Raw genomic sequence first — 20,969 nt, 5'->3', positions numbered from 1 at the left:
CAAGCAATGCATGCCATTATGCATTTTCTAAAGAAAAAAATGTATGTTCACAGAAGGCAAATAGTAAAAAAAAATCGGGGAAACCATGAAGGGTGATATGTCTTCGATGGAAAGAGACTGAGGAGGCTTTTCAAGCGGGATTGTCGGATTAGTTCAAGCAGGGCATGAGTCGTGAGTTTTATGTGGCTGTTTCAAACCCGCTCTGTCATCGTTGCAAGTTGATGATTGCCATCTTGGGAAATTGGACCGTCAGCATGGGGAGAATTGACAAAGGTAAATCAGACCAGGGAGCTTACCTGTTTGTCGAAGCCATAGGCAAGCCGTTTTCCATCTGAATCCCAGGAAAGGGCCCGATGGGGATCCGATTTTGAATGACCATTCTGTCCATGGTGTCCATTCTGTCCATTGGTCAAGCGGTCGGCTTCCTCTTTCTTCACCTCGGGGCTAGTTGCGGTCCAGGTAGACATGAGATTACCGCCAGGGTGTTCAGTGTTCCAGATAAAGAGTCCGTCCTTGCTAGCCGCACCGAGGGCGTACCCATCGGGGGAGAAAGATCCGGTAATAGCGGGGTTTGAGTCTAGGCTCAGCTGATGACAGTTCGTATAATCCTTTATATCGAGGTTGACCTGCCAAACCTTGACCTTACCATCCGCCGAGAAAGAGGCAAATTCAATACGATGGGGGTCAAATTGCGGGCTGATATCGATGCCGGTGATTCTGTCCTTGTGGGCGTTGGGGATAAGAATATCATGGGTGGGGATCCAAATCGAAGCGCTCAGTCCAGAAGCCGCGATAGCAACCGAGTGAGACTCAGTTTGGACACAGCGAATAAACTCCCAGGTCGCGTTATCTCTGGGAGAAGGAAATGTCTTAACTAAGCGGATGCTGTTGTCCACTTCGCATTGATAGACTGCACCGTCACCAGAAGCGAATGCCAGGTTGCGTCCACACCACGCGAGATCATAAATATGGTTCTCAATTATTTGAGGTGGAGGGAAAACATCTGGTCGGCGGCTGTCGTCCCAAAGCGCGAGTTCCGATACGTTATGACTCGAGGCTACAACGACCAGTTGCGAGCTACCAGCTGCCCAGTGCAAACCAGTGATGAGCCGGGGAACCTCGGGTAGTAAATCCACTGCGTCTCCATTGACGTTGTACATGGTGATAGTGCCCCTGTCATCAGTACAAGTCGCGACGGCCAATTTCTCACCAATGGCATCCCAGGCTACGGTCGAGACACTTGTGTCACCCTTCTTGAGCTCGATGATTTTCTTCTGCACGGGTTCCGATGACATTGACAACTTCCACAAGCTGCAAAAGAGGTCACCAGCTCCCACAACCACAGTGGGATCCCGAGGGCGCCATACAGTATGGGTCACGTGATGATCCGGATTCAGCAGGGCGGTGTCGGGGGTCAAATCGATGGGCTTGGCGGGGGCGATCTGTACGGAAGAGCTCTCGCCGTTTTCAAGGGTGGGCGGTGGTTCAGGGATCTCCTCGGCCATGCTGACATCACCATCCTCATCCATATGATCGGGAGTAGCTGGCTGACTTTCAGTTTGCGCCTTGTCCTCCATGGACTCATCGCTATCAGTTTCGTCTTTTCGGTCGTCCTTTCCGGGCTCGGCATGGCCGTTCACCGGGTGGTCGCGCGCAAGTTGACCCGGTGAATCTGGGTTTGTGCCAACAGCCTCATCGCGACTTTCCACTGGTCCAGTTTTGGTTCCAATTTCAAAGGGCTCAGGTCCGAAAAAAAAATCAGACGGTGAAATGCTTTTGTGATTGCCCTCCTGTGCATTACAATTAGTTTAGTTTTCAGTTGAGAAACTTAAAAAGAAAGTAGATTTTTTTTTTCCCTTGAGCGCGTGAGAACCGTTTAAAATGGAAACACATACCTTGTCCAGCGAGGATTCCATCTCGTGGTATTGGAGGCCCTTTTGGACCAACGACACCAGCGCATGGGTTTTAATGTAAGGCGCAAACGGAAGACTCTGTGGATCAGGGAACCACGCGCGCTGCAAAGTCACGGCGGCATCGCCATGACCTAGGTTGAGTTAGAGATCAAATGGGGGAAAGTCAAGGGGGCAACGTGACCAACCGGCTTCTTGGAGGTACCTAGAAAGATATTAGTTCTGCAGGGTATGCATGGGCTGTATTGCACTTACCTCCATATTAAATAGTTGACATGATGCGACGTGAGGTCAGGTTGTGCCATGATTACATGTGCGACCAGCTAAGGGCCGCGGACATGCCAGAGAGGGAAGAGCTGTTTTGCCGATGAAAACCAAAGTGGAGGCTTTGATGCGCGAGCTTCAGGAACACGGAACACGAGGCCGGAAGGGGATAGGAACTTCCGGATAAATAGAAAAGGGGGTGCTTGTATTTTCCGCAAAGAATCTAAGACTTCGAGACTTGAAGATCGAAAAGAAAGCCAAGCCAAGGGAGAAATTGGAGTTTTGAGGGGGAAATGAGAGTGAGAGAGTGGAGGGAAGAAGAGGTGAGATTGAGGAAGAACAATAGGAGCTATTCTGTAGTCTTAATAGAAATAGAAACCAAGTATTCAATGGATAGAGAGAAGAGAGAGGAGAGGGAGAGGAAAGTGAAGATCTGAGATTAAAGGATCCAGAATGTCTGGCAGAAGTCCATTTAGCACACACTAGCCACTGGATCCTCCCTGTGGCGTCGACCTCCACACTTTTGAGAACTTCTCTCCTCCAGTCATTCTGCTACTAATGAGGTATAATATAACATTGGAATATCTACTTGATATTTCTAAACTTGATTAAGCATTCCTGATACTCTATCCCTTGAGACACAATGACTTCTCAAACCAACTCTCCTCTTAAGCGCCTAAAAATGGGGTTCTCCACACATCGGGGGATTTCAGCACGAGCACCCTTGCACCTTTCAAAGTTCCAATTCCAAGTACCAGAGTGCTTATCCTGTGTCACAAAGTACACAACTTACACTTACAATGATATCTACTAGCAGGGATACTACCTTTCGGACATCATATACCAATGACCTGAACTGCATCCACCCGAACCTGCATGTCAATCGCAGATGGTGGATCGTGGCTAATGATGCCGCCACCAGTTACCGAGCTGACATTGGCGCATCCTTCAAGTACGGGGTACTTTTTACCTTTTTTCTTCTTTGCCTACAACCTACGGGCAACCTACGGGCTTGTCAAGTTCGATATACTTTGGTTGTCGGTCCCTTTCACCTACTGTTGCTAGCCATGTTACCTGATGGGGAACTGCTATTACGGAGTGTCTGACAGGTGGCTAGGTACTCCGTAGGATGTAGGATGTTTGATGTTATGACACTGTTTATTTCAAGGTTTCTAAATATGGATCATTAATAACCACCAATATGTGCTACTAGCCCTAGAGTCTTGTCACACCTTCAATAATAATCCTATATTCAAATCATATTCCATAGTAGAACTAGGAACAAAAAACCAAAAACCAAAAAAGTCAATATTATGCGATAGATAGTAAGAAAGACGAGATAATGACATGAAACATAAGTTCATAACTATAATCGAAAGCTACATGGATGTATGTATGATGTAGATTATTGTGGCTTTGAAGCATCTCGGGGCCAAACAAACATAGGTGATACCTCCGCCCTCCGCCCTCCGCCAAAGTCTCCCACCTCAACTTTCTCCATCTCTTTACGGCCTGTGGCGTCTTGCAGCTCCAAGCGAGCTCCAACATGTTGCTCCGAATCAACATTCCCCCTGCTACGCGAATCTGTCTCGTCAGCCTTCTCACCCTCTCCCTACTCTACAACATTGCCAGATGGCGACAAATTGACACCACCGGTGGAACCCCGACCACATCGCCTCTCGTCCCCTACTTGACCCTCGTCCCCTCATTCTTCTACTACTACCCTTGGACAATCGTCACGGCCACCTTCGTCGAACAGAATATATTTACCGTACTGTTAAACGCCGCCTCCATATTCTATGGCGGCAAGTACCTCGAGCGCGCGTGGGGTTCGCGCGAGTTTAGCAAGTTCATCGCGGTCGTCGCCGTGATCCCCTGCATCACCATCATCCCAATCTACCTGATCTGGGGAGCAGTCGGAGGCTCCTCAAGCAGAGCGTATGCATCGCCCCTCTCCATCCCCTTCCCCAATACCCGTGGACGAGCAAACCGATTACCCGCCCTATGCCAAACACTAACCATCTGCAAAACAGCCTCACCCAAATCTGCGGCGGCGTCTCCATCCAAGCCTCCTTTTTAGTCGCCTTCAAACAGCTCGTCCCAGAACACACCGTAACAGTCTTCAAAGGAATAATCAAGATGCGCGTAAAGCATTTCCCCGCCCTCTTCCTCCTCCTCAACAGCATCAGCGGCCTCGCCATCGGAACAGACACCGCCGCAATCCTCTCCTGGCTGGGAATCCTCACCAGCTGGACCTACCTCCGCTTCTACAAGCGACAGCCCGACCTAACCGGCACCTCGAGCGGCACAGGCATCAAAGGCGATGCCAGCGAGACCTTCGCTTTCGCCTGTCTATTCCCAGACGTGATGCAGCCGCCTATCGCATTCATCGCGGACCAGATCTACGCTCTGCTGGTCGCAGCTAAGCTCCTGACGCCGTTCTCACAGGACGATATCGCCTCCGGTAACGAACTGGTGCTGGCGAGAGGCGAGGCGGGCTTGCCAACGCTGTTGAATAACCATCGTGGTGGAGCCAGGGGAGCGGGTAAGCGCGAGGAGGCGGAGCGTAGACGGGCGGTCGCGCTCAAGGCTTTGGATCGCAGGTTGCAGTCTGCTACTGTTGGGCGTGTGCAGCCTCACGCGCCTGGTTTGGGAGAGCCTAGCTCGTCGATGCCGCGTCCTGCTGCGCCGACCTCGGCTCCGCCTGTTGGTCAGAGTATGCTAGGGGAAACGAGTTACAATCCTGATCATGCTTGAGTGTAGTCGGGTGCTTCTTTTTCTAACTGGCGTTTGTGACGCACCTTGGATTTGGCCCTTTGGACATATTCGCATTCGTGGCATGGCTGGTTTGTGGCTTGGTTTTTTTATACCGATAGTGTGTGCACTTCTGATGATGTACATGATTTGTTCGATCTCGTCTTGGGTTTTTGATTTCCCGCTCTAGTTATTAGGCTGATATCTTAGCGCCTGTGTGATTGCAGCGGCTTTTTGGTGAATTCGATTTGTTTTATACCATACAGAGCTTGTATGTCAATTACTATTTGAAAAACAACAATATCACTCTATTAATTTGTAACATTGGACATTTCTTAATGATGTATGTGCTTTATTTTAATTATCATGTTGATCCTAACCCAGCTATTCGCCTTCTGGGCCCATCTCCATCTCAGCCTCCTCTTCGTCTAGCAATGGCACAAACCGGAAATCTACAAAGCAGACAGGTCCATTGGGACCCTTTACGCCAGCACCAACCGGTCTGCCCACTGGCACATTATGATCATCAAGCTCAACCATGAACTGTAAGCTCAACACCCCCTGCCGATCCCCACGGATACTAACCTTATTAGCGACAGACATAGCCCTCGCAGCCTTGCGAATCAACGCAAAGCGATAGCTCTGTTGAATGCGCTCGCCCATGGAAGAAGGAGGAGAAACAAGGAAAGTTTCCGTGACCGTAGGCGCAAGCTTAGCTCTAGTTGCGCGAGCCCGGGAAGAGCCATCATCGAACAACACCTTGTGCATCTGAGATTGTGTGGAGCCCTGACCAGCACCACCGGCGATCTCGTTGTGCTGGTCAACCGAGAACTCCACAGTGGATTCACTGAACGGGCCGCCCGCGCCGGAAAGAGCAAAGTACGGTTCTCGCTTGGCGCAGGCGGACAGTTTCAGGATTGTGGGGGTGGAGGAGTCGAGTTCGGCGATGGCATTGTGTAGCCAGGCGGACCGCATGATGATTTTCATGATGATGGCGTCTCGCTGGAGAGGAATGTCTGCTTCGTCTTCGTCGGGCTCATAGGTTACTAGCTCGCAGGTTGTTTTTACGCCAGCTTCGGTGATGGTGATGCTAAGCGGGGCGCCGTGTTGGGCGTATTGTAGGGTGCAGGAGCGGTCCATTAGCAGGGCTGGGGCGTTAAATGCGCTTGACGAGGCGATGCCGGTTTGCGTGATGCTAGAGTCGCGGGGTCGATTGGATTCGGAGAGCTCGTTGATGCCGAAGATCTTTAGGGTTTCGAGGATGGCGGAGAGGGAAACGACAAAGTGAGGGTAGGCCCCATTTTGTGAGGATTCATTGTCGTCTTGGGGTGTTCCGTTCTGACTGTTATGTTGGGTGTCGGTCGATGGATTGAATGTGTAGCTGGTGAAGAGCGACTTGTCGAGAAAGGCTAGTCCTTGGATGACGCGGCCTTCCTCCACTGAGAATCGGAGGCCATCTGGGGTGATTTGGACGGTGGCCTTATGTGCGAAACCAATGCAGGAGAGCAGTGTGTAGAGATGGTGGGCGTTGTTGGAGACGCCAGAGAAAAGGGGCTCCATTTTGTGGCGTAGGCTGCTAGCTCGAACACTTTTTAGGCGCGATACTGGCACAGAGCAAAGATAATGAGTCCGAAGATGCGTGATGGCTTTGGATGTTCTAGCAGTACAGGCCCCTTTGAACCCAACGCTTATGGTACATTTGAGGGGACGCGCAATAGGAAATGTGGCCGGTTAGACGTAGACTCCAGCGGCGCAGATCATAAACACAGCTCCAAAGCTATCCAGAATATGCAATCAGTATATTGTACGTCGAAAATGAGATGCGGCGCATTACTAACCCAGATGCCAGTGCGGCCGGCACGCCCAAGGATACGATGCCGAGGAAAGACCGATCTGTTTGGTGAAATGTCAGAGTCCAATTCGATGAAATGTGAAGAGTATGTAACTTACTCAAGCCAAATAGAGTGGCCGTAACCAATGCTATCAATATCAGTCAGAGGTTGGTTATTTTCAAAGCTGTGGTAGACCAAGAAGCTTACCAAGGAGGAGCAAGTTGAAGCCGACGGAGAACTGGCTGTCCTTGGCAATGAGAGGGATGTATGGAGTTGCAGAGGCTGCCTCCCAGACTTCGTTCAGAGACATTAGGACAATAGAATTTGATAAATGTAACTGAGAGACGAATTGATGCAGGTCAAAGGTAATGCGAAAGTGATATAGATCGACTGTGTTGATCTGGCCCGACCGGTGATTAGTTGTTCCGACCGATACCCCATGTCATCGTCGGCGCAGGGTCAAGTTTGAAGATCAAGGACATCATGGCCGTTGATTCGCCAAAGAGTAAGTGAACTCTTATAATTTCATATTGTATTTTGTGAAACAATTTCTGACATGTCACTATGGTATCAGGTTTCAAGCGCAAAGCCTCTGAGGAGGCAGCTTCCCCGGAGTCTGGGCAGCAGATTATCAAGAAGGCGCGCACAGATTCGCCCGTGAAAGAGGTAAGAGGTTCTACTATGGTAAATTGCTTCGCGTTGTTCTGACGCGTACCTCGCACAGGAATATGGCCTCCTCAAAAAGCCTCCGCTCCGCATTGTTCCATTCCCAGAGAAGGTACCCTCCCATCCTACGCCACCGACTCTCATGTCTCTTCGTGAGCAATGGCTGATGATACCCAGGCCGCTGTTCTCGAGGAACGCAGAGGCGACATCGAGTTTCGTGTCGTCAACAATGATGGTTCCCACGATAGCTTTATCGTCCTTACGGGCTTGAAGTGTATTTTCCAGAAGCAACTTCCGAAGATGCCCAAAGACTACATCGCACGCCTTGTCTACGATCGATCCCATCTGTCTATGGCTATCGTCAAACACCCACTGGAGGTTGTTGGGTATGTCATAAGTGCCGAGTCTTCCCCAGATTTGTGGGATTAGAATACTGACCAACTACAGAGGAATCACGTATCGTCCGTTCAATGCTCGAAAGTTTGCTGAGATTGTCTTCTGCGCTATATCCTCGGATCAACAAGTGAAGGGATACGGCGCACACTTGATGTCTCATCTCAAGGTACGCATGCCTACAGGTCTGCGATTACTATGCATATATCTGACTATATTTGCCATATAGGACTACGTGAAAGCCACCTCTCCTATTATGCACTTCCTCACCTACGCCGATAACTATGCCATTGGATACTTCAAGAAACAGGGCTTCACCAAGGAGATCACACTCGATAAATCAATCTGGATGGGCTACATTAAGGATTACGAGGGTGGCACGCTCATGCAGTGTACCATGCTCCCTAAGATTCGTTATCTGGAGATGGGCCGCATGCTCACCAAGCAGAAGGAGTCTGTGCAAGCCAAGATCCGTGCCTTCAGTCGCTCGCATATCATTCATCCCCCTCCGAAGGAATGGAAGAACGGAGTGTACCCGATCGATCCTCTCAGCATTCCCGCAATCAAAGAGTCTGGATGGTCTCCAGATATGGATGAAATGGCTCGCCAACCACGCCATGGGCCCAACTATAACCAATTGCTGCACTTGTTGAACGATATGCAGAACCACAGTGCGGCCTGGCCATTTACTCAACCCGTGAACCGCGATGAGGTCCCAGACTACTACGAGGTTATCATGGAGCCCATGGATCTGTCGAGCATGGAAGAGAAGCACGAGAAGGACTTGTACCCGACCCCACAGGACTTCATCAAGGACGCCATGTTGATCTTCGACAATTGCCGACGCTACAATAATGAGACCACACCCTATGCCAAGAGCGCAAATAAGCTTGAGAAGTTCATGTGGCAGCAGATTCGGAATATTCCGGAGTGGTCGGTATGTATTTACGATGAAGGTATTTCTCACAAGACAAATGCTAACTCTGACATCTAGCACCTTGCCGATAATCATTGATTTCGGGACATACATTTATTGCAGCGAGTGTGTTTTTACGGAATGGCGTTAGGGGCATTGAGATTTGATAGGCAATACCCTGTTGATAGATTACCACAACATGCAATTTTCACTGGCTGATGAATTAATGCCAGTTTATGATTTTCTTTCCAAAAAACCGAGGTATAATTTTACGTCTAGCTCAATCCATGGATCATGGATAGACATGCTGATCGATCTTCACACCAATCACATCTATAGATGCTATGCTTGGTATTGTGGGGCCGGCATCTGTTTCAGGCTCAAGTCGATGTCGATGCCCATAGCATACTTAGGTAGAGCATAGAGCAAGGTCATAGCAGAAGATTATTATAGATGAATTGAATTGAGTAAACATATAAAAATGTTTATATGCATGATGATATGTGATGCAATAACCTAAAACCTCTTAACGTTAATTTCCCCCTGACTGATCTTAATCTCGGATTATCGTTGTTGCGGTGTTTCGAGAAGAATGCTGATGGCTGGAATAGCCTCAACTTCACCCTTACGTCTTTCGTTTCGTAGGATTTGTCTTTTTCAGGTTTTCTTGTTTTCTATTTTTCGCCGTTGCTGTTGCTGAGCCGACCTGATTGTGTTGTGACCTCAGGGCCTCTCCCGCTATCCACACACCATTCATTGTGTACCTCACAACGTGGAGCTCAATTCGTTTCAACCCCTCTCATTTCGCTCTCGATATTCTATCATTCGCTTCTAATCGCCTACATCTTACCTCCTCGCATCTTTCGGGGTGTGTTAAGTTCGTTTGCACGCTCGCCGACGCGACCTTAATCTCTCCCCCTTTTGCTCCCCCGCCTTCGCTCTGAAATTTCATTGCTGGTCATTCACCGATATGTCTCATCATGACTTTGTCGACGCGGAGTCGCGTAATCGCCTACCGACCCTCTTTGAAGTGCTCAGCCGCCGAACTCTCGCCCCGGTCGACCTCTTTTCATTCTACATTTACATGCGCGACCAGCAGCGTTCTGTAGACTATCTAGACTTCTGGTATGTGTAAGCTCACATTCGATACCCGTATATAAAGTTAACGGGTCCTCTAGGCTGGATGTATCACAGCACATGCTACTGTGCCGACACTATGTCCGTGAACTCCGCCGTTCCGTCCTCGTCGCAACCCCCGATATGGAAAGAGCCGATAGCAAACGATCCTCTGCCATGCTGGACAATCTGGAGAATCTAGGTGACATCCCGCTGACAGAGGCCGGGCCTTCTCGCCTACGACACGAATTCCAAGAAAACGAGAAGGACAGAGATGCCGACCAACGCCTGTCTGCATTCCTTCGCTCTGAAGGCCACACCACATCACCTTCCCGGCAAAACAGCCTGGGATCTTCCGGCGAATCAGCACACCAAATCTCTTCGTATGAGGATGGCCGCGACACCCCGGATTCCCGGCTTAACGACTCAACCTCCCCTGGGCACACTGTGGCCCGCAATGACATCCGCGCTAGCGCGGAGAAGATATTGTACACATATCTAATTCCCGGCTCCGAGCGAGAGATTATGCTACCAGAATCGATGGTTTCTACGATTATCAACCTGGTCGAAGATGACGGCCGAGACGACCCCGAAGTGTTCGACCCCGCCAAGGATTATGTGTTCCAGGCTATGGAGCGTGATGCATTCCCAGGATTCTTGCAAGCAAAGGCCCTTGGAAATATGGTTCCCCTGAGTATCATCCTGCGCCTCGCCTTTGCTCTGATTAGCTTCGGTGGAGGATTCTGGGGTGCCTTCTACGTTGTTCTGCGGAATAAGCCCCGGAGCATTCGTTGCTGGGTATGTTGATTGTTCTCTCTAAGCACTGATGAACCAGCCCGCTAACTTTAATCCAGATCATTCTTCCATTTGCTGTCGCTGCATACTTCATCATCTCCTACCAGTACAAGATCGACCCCATCATGGCGTTCCTGGGCTACAGTGAATATACTTTCATGAACTGGGCCCCGATTCGCGAGCCCTATGTTCGAAAGCTGCTGAACAAGCGCGCTGTCGTCACTACATTGATCGCCTTCATCACAGCGGCAGCTTTAAGTATCTTGTTCATTTTCGTTCCCGGTACCATGTTGTGAGCTTTTCGCCGAGTCCGGTTTCCATCTAATCCAAACTTCCAAAAACAATCGCCCCGTGAACTTCGTTGTCTGATCATCTGATCATTCCTACCCTGTCTACAATTGACTTGACTTGACCTGTTCAAGGCGTTCCCACCAGGTCCAAATACTGAGATTTTGCTTCCATGATGCATATTCTTGAAAAAGACTGTCTCAGATCTGCAGCCCATTTTCATCCTCGGAGCTATACAGAAGGGATTTTGGTATTCCCCATCCGCCCTATCCATCCGCTTATTAGCGGTCACATCTCCTTCCTATTTGTCATGTCCATATTTATTGCGCCTGTTGTTTTGCTGTGATTTTTTCTTCTATTCTACCAATACCCCTCTTGACTTTGAAAACTTTGTATTGTATCTATTTTCTCATTAATGAGCGTCGCCATTAGGGCCTTACGAATGCAATTTGCTCCTGTCCACGGGTTCCATATTCCACGAGATATCGTCCGTAAAAGATGAAACTAAACCATAATCAAGTCATTTCGTATCATAAATCCCGTTGGAGCCGCTATGATCTTCTGTGCCACATAACCATGAGCAAATGGGGAGTATAGTGTCATGTGAATGCATCCTCAACATCCACACTTCAAGACTTTCGCCCCAACACCCTCTTCGGCTGCCGGCTATTTCCCGCACGAGCACCAGGCGCCTCATCGATATCCATGCGTGAGCCATGCTCACCACCATCGTAAGTCTCAAAGAACCCATCATCCTCATCAATATCGTCGGCATCCCTCTTACTTCCCCCGAGGCCAGCGCCCAGGCGACCACCCCGCCGACCACCCTTCTTCCCCGCAATTTGGTTCCTCTTAACAGCCTTCTCAAGCTTCTCACTGTGCGCCTGGGCACGTGCAGCACGCTTCGCAGCGTCGCTCTTGACGCGCGCAATCTCCGCCTCCAGATCGGAGACGACCTCGCCGCAGCGAGATTCCCACTCGCTCAAGTTGGCAATCATCTTAGGGAGGGACTGAGGTTGGACGTCGCGGAGTGGGGCGACGGCTGTCACGTTCACGGATGGTGGGTTGGAGGCTGGTGAGAGGCGGGCTGTTATCAAGGAGGCGTAGATGGCTGTTGTTACGAGGGATTCGAGCTCGGATTTTGTGGGGGTGCTGAGGGCAGTCATCAGGGCGCTGTAGGTGAGGGGTTTGATTGTCGTTGAGAGGGTTAGGAGTGAGAGGAGGCGGAGTTTGAGGGTTTGTTCGGTATTCAGCTCGGGGAGGTTTGGGGTTGCTGGTGCGGGGTGTTGGTGGTTAGCTTTGATTCTGGTGGCTTGGGGGGTTTGCTTTCTGAGAAAGTTTCGTTTGGATGGTTTTGTGCTTGCTTCGGTTTCTGGGCTTTGGATACATGTAATCTTACTTTGATATTCTTGCCATGTCCCCCATGCGAAGATCTCTAGTAGCTTTAGATAGCCCTTAAACTCGGCTGGAGTGTCTGGTGACCGTAATGCTTGGATCGTTGGCAGCTCGAGCAGCTCTGCGAAGACGTAGGTTTGCGTGCTTGAGGTGGCATTTGTGATGAGATTGGCGATAAAGCGAGGTGAACCTGCGCTGTTGGAGCGGGCTAGGTGGATGAATGGTTGGAGAGCCTCTAGGGCTCGTGTGTGGGTCTGATCCATTGGGATGTGGTTGATAGAAGTGTAGGTTCAATGAGGATATTGGAGGGTAAACAAGGGAGAGAGCTGCAATATGAGAGGTACGGAGTAGCCGAGTTCAAGATAGATGGGAAGCATCAAATGTAGTCAAGGTGGAGATGCTTGTTTGCATGAAATGCAAACACACCTTATCTGATTCAAGTACTCCATTTAATTCCACCTGGGCAGGCTTGGAGGGATGCTATTCATTTATTTTTATATTTTATTATTTATTGACTGTGTTTTAGTTATTTATCCTATTGCTTATTGTATCTATTATATAATTAAATCAAGTGGTGATTACAGTGCAGGGCCCCCCATTCTGCAAGTATAGAAAAAGCGACAATAAGCCGATGCAATGTAACAGTACTAGGCAGGTTCATCTTTGTAGACATTTTGAAACGACCACATGTTTTCGTATTGCTTAGTCTGTTTCAGGCCTTCCAGGACCGATGATTAATTTGTGTTTACTAAAGTCCCTCGATGAATATTAATCTATCTTGTAATTAAAAATCCGACCATCTAATCAGCTGCGCACGCTTATATTGAATGGGCTTATACATTCCACAGCGTGGATGCGGTCCACATCGCCGAGTGGTCCACATCATCGAGTCCTACGTATCCCCGAACAAATCCACTTTCTTTTTTCTTTTCCCCTTGCGCCTTTGGCCTTATTTTTGATAAAATCCGATCGACGTGGCTTTCTGGGCAAACTATTTCTTTTTAACTTCTGCAGCTCCCTTTGTCTGCTCAACACGGGAATGATCTGTTAATCTTGCGCCATCCGAGACCATCCGTCCCTCTCAGCACGCTATCACCCTCCGCCATCGCGTCGGAGGCAATTTGTCACACATCCTCCATATGCTATAATCCCGTCGTTCCTCGCCGTGTTCGCCTCGCGCTTCACTGTCGAGATGTTACCCATGAATCCGCACGCCCGCGGGGCTAATCGACCCGTAATGGCCACCACAACTATCAAAATCGACGGAATGACTTGCGGAGCTTGCACATCAGCAGTAGAGGGCGCATTTCAAGGGATAGACGGTGCGCACGATGTTTCTGTCAGTCTCATCATGGGTAGGGCCGCTGTACAACATGATCCGTCAGTGTTACCGCCTACGAAAATCGCAGAGATGATTGAGGACTGCGGGTTCGATGCGGCAGTACTTTCGACCGAGGAACAAAGGAATCCCGACTCTGCTTCTTTTCCGGCTACGCGACTCTCCATAACCAACCTGGCGGTTGAGGGTATGACATGCGGGGCATGTACGTCTGCAGTGGAAAGCGGGTTGAACAATGTCAGCGGTGTGAACTCCGTAGACGTATCACTACTTTCTGAGCGCGCAGTTGTGGAACATGATGCAGGCATCATCACACCAGAGCAGATCGCAGAGCTCATTGAAGATCGAGGCTTTGGAGCGCGAGTGCTGGACACTTCCCTAGTGGGCTCCAAGGGACCATCTGCATCGGCTGACTCGGAAGATAAATCGGGGCTTCTGGTCACCACGGTCGCAATTGGAGGAATGACATGCGGCGCTTGCACATCTAGCGTCCAGGGTGCCTTGAGCAATGTGGATGGAGTAATCCAGTTCAACATCAGTCTTCTGGCTGAGCGAGCAGTGGTTGTACACGACCCAACCATACTCCCTGCCAGCAAAATTCCAGATCTTATTGAAGATGCCGGATTTGATGCGTCCATCGTGTCGTCAGAGGCGCAGGCGTCAATTTCCAAAAAGACACAGCAGATCAATTTGAGCTTGCATGGGCTGCGAGACGGCGTTTCTGCCACAGCATTGGAAGATAGTCTATTACAGCAACCGGGTGTTCTTTCGGCATCAATAAAAATGGCTACCTCCCGTATAGTCATTGCTATCGACCCATCTACAATCGGAATCCGGTCTGTTGTGGACGTGATCGAGGCTGCTGGTTACAACGCCTTGATTGTCGACTCAGATGATACCAATGCACAGCTACAGTCATTGTCCAAAACGAAGGAAATCCAAGAATGGAGAAGATCTTTCATCATCGCCGCCTCTTTTGCGGTCCCTGTCTTCCTCATCAGCATGATTCTTCCGATGTATTTCCCCGGAATTGACTTTGGCAGTGTTGCACTGATCCCGGGCCTATATCTTGGAGATCTGATCTGTCTCGCTCTTACCATTCCGGTGCAGTTCGGCATTGGCAGACGATTTTATATCACGAGCTTCAAGTCTCTCAAGCATCGATCCCCAACCATGGACGTTCTCGTAATGCTGGGCACGTCCGCTGCCTTCTTTTACAGCTGTTTCACCATGATCATGGCTCTTTGCAGCAAGGACCAACGGCGTCCTAGCACCGTGTTTGACACCAGTACGATGCTTATCACCTTTATCACTTTGGGACGATGGCTAGAGAACCGAGCCAAAGGCCAAACTTCCGCTGCTCTTTCTAGGCTCATGTGTCTGACTCCATCTATGACGACTATCTACGAAGATCCCATTGCGGCAGAGAAACTGGCTGAGCGCTGGACCTCCAAACCTACACCTGGCGCACCTGAGCAACCCACGTTGGCCGACGACATAACGGTAAATCAAAAGTGCATCCCCACCGAACTAATTCAAGTCGGTGATGTCGTCATCCTCCACCCCGGAGATAAGGTGCCTGCGGACGGTGTGGTCATCCGGGGCGAAAGCTATGTTGATGAGAGCATGATCAGTGGAGAAGCACTGCCTATTCACAAAAAGAAAGGCAGTCAAATCATTGCTGGGACTGTGAACGGCACAAACTCTATTGATTTCAAAGTCATTCGAGCCGGCAAGGATACCCAATTGAGCCAGATTGTAAAGTTGGTACAGGACGCGCAGACGAGCCGTGCTCCGATTCAGCGCATGGCTGATATCGTTGCTGGTTACTTTGTCCCCACCATCATCGGTCTTGGTTTGATCACATTCTTTGGTTGGATGTTCCTCAGCCATGTCCTGCCTCATCCGCCCACGATCTTTGAAATGGCAGGCAGCGGTGGCCGAGTCATGGTTTGCTTGAAGCTGTGCATCTCGGTCATTGTCTTTGCGTGTCCCTGTGCTTTAGGTCTGAGCACCCCAACCGCGGTCATGGTTGGTACCGGCGTCGGCGCTGAGCATGGCATCCTCGTTAAGGGAGGTGCCGTGCTAGAAGCTGCCACGAAGGTTACTCATGTTGTCTTCGATAAGACGGGCACCCTGACTACAGGTCGGATGAGCGTAGCTCACACCCGAATTGAACCTCAATGGACAATGAACGACTGGCGCCGTCAGCTCTGGTGGCTTATTGTCGGTCTCGCAGAGGCAGGCAGTGAACACCCAATCGGACGAGCGATCTTCTCTGCGGCCATAACCGAATCAGGTCATCCCGGAGAAGATGGGTTACCAGGGAGCACGGGTGACGTTGACAACTATGTTGGCAAGGGTGTTTCTGCCGTCGTCGAACCTACATCTAGCGGCCAACGTATCCGGCATCATGTCCTCCTTGGCAACGCCAACTTCCTCCGGTCCAAAGACGTCCCTGTACCCGCTGACGCAGATCCCGACTCCGCGGAACCTGTCGAAGACTCGGAAGCTGACATCCCCAATCCTGGTGCCACCGCTGCCGGCATTACACGCATCCACGTTGCAATCGACAACCGCTATGCCGGAACCATCTCCCTCCGAGACACAGTAAAAGAAACCGCCGTGGCGGCTGTAGCGGCCCCTGCATCGCATGGGCATCTCAACCTCCATGGTAACAGGCGACACGCTCTCAACAGCGATATCAATCGCCACAGCAGTCGGCATCCCAACTGATACAATCCACGCCTCCGTCTCCCCATCCGAGAAACGCTCAATCATCTCCGCCCTCCAAGCAGAAGGCGAGCGCGTCGCCATGGTCGGCGACGGCATCAACGACTCTCCCGCACTGGCCACGGCATCCGTCGGAATCGCCCTAGCATCCGGCACAGACGTAGCCGTCGAGGCTGCCGATATCGTCCTGATGCGTCCGGACGATTTACTGTCTGTACCAGCAAGTCTCTCCCTCTCGCGCTCGGTCTTCAAACGCATCAAGTTGAACTTAATTTGGGCTTGCATGTACAATGTTATCGGCCTTCCATTCGCCATGGGCCTTTTCCTCCCCTTCACGGGCTTCATGCTACCCCCCATGGCCGCCGGTGCTGCCATGGCTCTTTCCAGTGTCTCCGTCGTTGTTAGCAGTCTGCTGTTGAAGTTCTGGCGTCGCCCGTCTTGGATGGAGGTTGAGAGTCTTGAGAAGGAGCTTCGCTCGGGTGCGATCTCTCCGGCTGGTCTGGCACGTCGTGGTCATGCTCGTAAGGTCAGCTGGTGGGCTTCCACTACTATTTTGTCGGATAGCCCGCGTTCTCTGCGTCGTCGTGTTGGGAATGTTTTCTCTTCGCTTTGGTCTCTGGTCACTGGCAAAGGACCCATGCCGGCTGGTCGGGGTGATGACGGTTATGTTCCGTTGCAGACAGTTGAGCCGCCTGTTTGATTTCGTCTTGTCTAATTCGCCGTATAGAAACTTGTCCTGTATAAGGGCTTCCTTTGTTTTGATGCCTCATGTTCAATGTTGTTGGATCGGCATATCTCGGGCCTGGTTTTGGCGTTTCTTTTCGGTTTCTTTTTTAAGTTATTTGATACCTCCTCCATTAAGGTCATTTCTACATTTCCCACAAGAAGATCGTCACACGTAAAAGAAGCAAAGACCAAAAAGTAAGGGATAGGTCCACCCCGAGTACTGCCGACACGAGCCCCCTTTCAAATTCCTAACAAATTCCTAACCCAGTCTGATCTCGGTCTTCATCGGAGTTGGCTAGCCTAACTACATAGGTATAAGGTACCATTGGCATCCCCGATTTTCAGCTCCACCATGGCCCGATGGCTCCATTCTTGCCGAACATGGTACCTACACGGTAGCTGCTCAGCCGCACCAAGACCTAGTATGTAGATCGACCTGAAGAATTCCAATAAAAAGCTACTTTACCTATACTTTGTCTTAGATTAGCAGCAGTAGTGAATATCTGTTCTCGATTTTAAGGTTCACTACTCCGTATGTTGTACTACCTACATATGTAGGCACCTAGTTAACCCTTAGATGTCATCCTTTTGTGCATATATAGAGCCTTCTACAGCCCTCACTCCATTGCCAGTTGCAATACAATCCACTATCCATAGTCATCATTATGGCCCTCAAACATGCTCTTTTATGTGCCCTTTCCTTAGCCACAGCTACTCAGGCTGCTGTCAAATTCTACGGATCTAGCGGCACTGCTGGCGATATCCTCAAATGCGGCGGTGGTGCCAACAACACCGACGCAAGTCTTGCTTTCTTGTTTTCAACCATTTACCCTGGCCATGTCGCCCAAAATTCGACCACTTTCCGATTTGACAATCCCATTATTTGCGGAGACGAGGCATCGTTATCGATCGAGTTCAACTGCAATGACCTCGGGGCACACTCCATCTGTATCCCGAAGAACAGTACGGCTACAGCATCGCGTGTCCGCCGTGTCCGCCGCTCATCCCCATCCAATTCCAAGAGAGACGGGGGTGCCAAATGCGACTCGTACAGCGGCCAATGTCGGAACCAGTACCAAAGCTCGTCTGGTTACTGCTCTGATGGATACGAAAAGGAACATTTCGCGGTATCCGGCTATACTCAGGATACTTGGTGTGTCAAGCCGTGTACTGAGAAGGAAGCATCAGCCTGCCATACTTCCGTGTGCAATCGAGTCCGTCCCCAATGCGAGGGTAGATACACAAGCTCAGACACATGTATGGAGGCTCTTGTTGAATGCCGTGGAAATCCGGTCAAGGTGAAGCAGAAATGGTGCAAGCCAGAGTTCTTTGGGTTCTACGGTGGAAGTATTTTTGGGGGCACTTTTGACGATTTCTGTAAACAGCAGAAGTCGAACTGTCTGGAGTATGCCAATGGTGCTTGTCGCCTTGATAAACCCTCCTGGGATAATTACGTTGCCATGGCTAGGAATGCGCAGTCCGCTGCTGCTGATGCCTATGTTAGGGGGTCACGTTCATAGTCATCATTGCACTGAATGATGGATCCCCATCCCTAGGTAGTGATGTATCATCATTTGGAAAGCTATATGCATGTATGTATGTTAAGATAACCCTTGGGATCCTGCAAGGATGTGCCAGACTCAGATAGAAGCGAGCGGAATACAACGCTTAAAGCCTGGTAAGGTAGCCCTCCTGTCCTACTTTCATATTGCGTGAGGATTTGAGTGATCTGGTAGATATACTCACACGTAAAAGAACCAAAGACCAAACTTTAAGGATAGGTACATCAGGCTTGGTTGCCAATCTGTGTAAACGAGGAATAGTTCTCCGGTATAAAACCAGTCTTCAAGAAAGGGCTCATCAACAATCGTTCGACCCAGGACATTACTGTAACTATGTTTAAAAAATATCGAAACTTTCAGCGACTGGAGACTGGTATGAAATTGCTTTACCGGAGTTACCGGAGTTCACACAGGATAGTACAACACAGGAAGCTGACATCTGTCAGCATTCAAAATCACAACTAAATACCGGTCATATATCTTAAAGCCGATCATGATGACAATGACAACCAAAATTGCCCCTCCGAAAATCTCGAGGTTTCACGGCCTCTGTCGGAGGCCAATTTGGACTACGTCAGGCAAAAGTATATATATTAGGTCACATCGATCGCGACAATGTAAAAATAAAATAAGAAGCTCCCAACATTACTTCCATTCATTACACTCTTCAACTTTCCCGCTTCCATTGTACCAATCTCTCTTTCATCCAAAATACCTCATCAAAAATATGAGTATGGAGTCAAAGTACGCCAAAGTTCACCAATCGCCAAATGGCCCTGGCGATGCGCGTCCCACCGCCCTCCAAATTGTCAAAGATGCAGGCCGTGAAGATACTTTGGTCGGCAAAGCTATTATGATCACAGGTTGCTCATCCGGCCTGGGTATCGAGACCGCACGCGCACTCTTTCATACCGGAGCGACATTATACCTTACTGCTCGCGATCTGGAGAAGGCGAAGTCTACGTTGGGTGACATAGTGGGAAGCCCACGAGTCCACCTTTTGCACCTTGACTTGAATTCCCTGAAATCTGTGCGTGCATGCGCTGAGGAATTTTTGACGAGGTTTAATACGCTCAACATCCTGATTGCGAATGCCGGTGTGATGGCGTGCCCTGAAGGCCGAACAGCCGATGGACTTGAAACCCAGTTTGGGACAAACCATGTAGCCCACTTTTTGCTGTTTGATCTTCTTAAACCTCGCCTTCTCTCCTCATCAACTCCGGCTTTCAATTCTCGAGTTGTCATTGTTGCGTCTAGTGCCCACCGTGTCTCCTCCGTCCATTTCGACAATCTTACTCTGGAAGGCGAATATGAGCCTTGGAAGGCCTATGGCCAGAGTAAAACCGCCAATATCTGGACAGCGAACGAAATCGAAAGACGATACGGTGCTCATGGCCTCCATGCTTTCAGTTTGCATCCTGGTGCCATACAAACAGACCTTCTTCGCCATGTATCAAACGAACAGAAAGCCGACTGGGACAAAGATGAATTCTTGATGAGCTATTGGAAGAGCCCTGAACAAGGTGCCGCGACAAGCGTTTGGGGAGCGGTTTCAAGGGAATTGGAAGGGACCGGAGGGAAATACTTGGATGACTGTCAAATTGCACTACCTGCCGACCCTTCGCAGCAACAGGGCCCCGGTTATGCGGCATGGGCTTACAGTCCAGAAATGGAAGCAAAGCTGTGGGCCAGAACCTTGGATATGCTTAATGAACAATGAATAGCCTCGTTCCTCGCACGATTTCTTGTATAGAGGGGCGCCGTCTGGCTAAATGGGCATATCCTAATGTTACATATTATAGAGGGGTGGGATGAAAGCTCGGGACTCAGGGGAGCGACGTCGGGAGTAGAAGAAGGTTCATACTAGCGAGACTTAGTACCCACTTAACCTTCTCCAAGTTCCATAGTACATATCCATAGATCAACATGTCCATCTGCCGTTGGATTGTCTGGACATCGGCCTGGATCTGGATTAATGGATTGTCCGTCTCGCGTTTGATTCTCTGCATCTGCTTGTCCAACTCTCTCTTTCTTTCTAGCTGCCTTGGTTTCCGGCGCTAGGCCGGCTGCTTCGGACCATGGTCCATCTCCATAGGCTGTGGGGAATAAAAGCGCAGAGCAAAAAAACATATCAACTCGAATTATCGTAGCGAGATGTACGACATCTTCCGGTTTTCCAATGTTTATACCGGCGCTGAGTCAGCGCTCCAAAGTACCGGAAAGGTAACGCTCCGGACGATGTTGTCCGGAGCAAGGATTATAGGCGAGGCAGCAAGGATC

At 49.9% G+C, this 20,969-nt stretch overlaps 10 protein-coding genes across 10 annotated transcripts; 6 read left to right on the top strand and 4 right to left on the bottom strand.

Moving 5' to 3' along the window:
* Window positions 1-205: 205 nt before the first annotated feature.
* On the bottom strand, window positions 206-2,215 carry N7471_000483 (WD40 repeat domain-containing protein; the record flags this gene model as incomplete). The annotated part of the gene is made up of 5 exons (XM_057273204.1): window positions 206-232; window positions 297-1,790; window positions 1,896-2,044; window positions 2,099-2,115; window positions 2,166-2,215. The coding sequence occupies 5 exons, from the start codon at window positions 2,213-2,215 to the stop codon at window positions 206-208; spliced, it is 1,737 nt and encodes a 578-aa protein (XP_057141383.1).
* Window positions 2,216-3,681: 1,466 nt separating this feature from the next.
* On the top strand, window positions 3,682-5,186 carry N7471_000482 (rhomboid family protein). Its single transcript, XM_057273203.1, has 2 exons — window positions 3,682-4,112; window positions 4,208-5,186. Exons 1-2 carry the CDS (start codon window positions 3,721-3,723, stop codon window positions 4,929-4,931), a joined length of 1,116 nt encoding a protein of 371 aa, XP_057141382.1. The 5' UTR covers window positions 3,682-3,720; the 3' UTR covers window positions 4,932-5,186.
* A 126-nt stretch (window positions 5,187-5,312) lies between these two features.
* Window positions 5,313-6,488, bottom strand: N7471_000481 (Rad1/Rec1/Rad17 family repair protein; the record flags this gene model as incomplete). Its single annotated transcript, XM_057273202.1, has 1 exon — window positions 5,313-6,488. The coding sequence occupies one exon, from the start codon at window positions 6,486-6,488 to the stop codon at window positions 5,313-5,315; it is 1,176 nt and encodes a 391-aa protein (XP_057141381.1).
* A 171-nt stretch (window positions 6,489-6,659) lies between these two features.
* On the bottom strand, window positions 6,660-7,070 carry N7471_000480 (OST5 family protein; the record flags this gene model as incomplete). The annotated part of the gene is made up of 4 exons (XM_057273201.1): window positions 6,660-6,705; window positions 6,767-6,821; window positions 6,879-6,908; window positions 6,968-7,070. 4 exons carry the CDS (start codon window positions 7,068-7,070, stop codon window positions 6,660-6,662), a joined length of 234 nt encoding a protein of 77 aa, XP_057141380.1.
* Window positions 7,071-7,243: 173 nt separating this feature from the next.
* gcnE (histone acetyltransferase GCN5) lies at window positions 7,244-8,834 on the top strand (the record flags this gene model as incomplete). The annotated part of the gene is made up of 7 exons (XM_057273200.1): window positions 7,244-7,265; window positions 7,335-7,426; window positions 7,485-7,538; window positions 7,604-7,812; window positions 7,874-7,988; window positions 8,049-8,756; window positions 8,814-8,834. The coding sequence occupies 7 exons, from the start codon at window positions 7,244-7,246 to the stop codon at window positions 8,832-8,834; spliced, it is 1,221 nt and encodes a 406-aa protein (XP_057141379.1).
* An 871-nt stretch (window positions 8,835-9,705) lies between these two features.
* rgsB (uncharacterized protein) lies at window positions 9,706-10,942 on the top strand (the record flags this gene model as incomplete). The annotated part of the gene is made up of 3 exons (XM_057273199.1): window positions 9,706-9,860; window positions 9,914-10,649; window positions 10,706-10,942. The coding sequence occupies 3 exons, from the start codon at window positions 9,706-9,708 to the stop codon at window positions 10,940-10,942; spliced, it is 1,128 nt and encodes a 375-aa protein (XP_057141378.1).
* A 621-nt stretch (window positions 10,943-11,563) lies between these two features.
* N7471_000477 (uncharacterized protein) lies at window positions 11,564-12,592 on the bottom strand (the record flags this gene model as incomplete). Its single annotated transcript, XM_057273198.1, has 1 exon — window positions 11,564-12,592. The coding sequence occupies one exon, from the start codon at window positions 12,590-12,592 to the stop codon at window positions 11,564-11,566; it is 1,029 nt and encodes a 342-aa protein (XP_057141377.1).
* Window positions 12,593-13,521: 929 nt separating this feature from the next.
* Window positions 13,522-17,101, top strand: ctpA (Cu(2+)-transporting P-type ATPase CCC2; the record flags this gene model as incomplete). The annotated part of the gene is made up of 2 exons (XM_057273197.1): window positions 13,522-16,342; window positions 16,386-17,101. The coding sequence occupies 2 exons, from the start codon at window positions 13,522-13,524 to the stop codon at window positions 17,099-17,101; spliced, it is 3,537 nt and encodes a 1,178-aa protein (XP_057141376.1).
* A 691-nt stretch (window positions 17,102-17,792) lies between these two features.
* On the top strand, window positions 17,793-18,647 carry N7471_000475 (uncharacterized protein; the record flags this gene model as incomplete). Its single annotated transcript, XM_057273196.1, has 1 exon — window positions 17,793-18,647. One exon carries the CDS (start codon window positions 17,793-17,795, stop codon window positions 18,645-18,647), a length of 855 nt encoding a protein of 284 aa, XP_057141375.1.
* Window positions 18,648-19,422: 775 nt separating this feature from the next.
* N7471_000474 (short-chain dehydrogenase) lies at window positions 19,423-20,409 on the top strand (the record flags this gene model as incomplete). Its single annotated transcript, XM_057273195.1, has 1 exon — window positions 19,423-20,409. One exon carries the CDS (start codon window positions 19,423-19,425, stop codon window positions 20,407-20,409), a length of 987 nt encoding a protein of 328 aa, XP_057141374.1.
* Window positions 20,410-20,969: the final 560 nt, after the last annotated feature.

Source organism: Penicillium samsonianum (assembly GCF_028829775.1).
Source record: "Penicillium samsonianum strain IBT 33392 chromosome Unknown utg000001l_segment0_segment0, whole genome shotgun sequence".
In the NCBI taxonomy this organism is placed as follows: Eukaryota; Fungi; Ascomycota; class Eurotiomycetes; order Eurotiales; family Aspergillaceae; genus Penicillium; species Penicillium samsonianum.
Note: the sequence above shows the minus strand (reverse complement) of the source record. Positions and strands in the feature narration are given on the sequence as shown.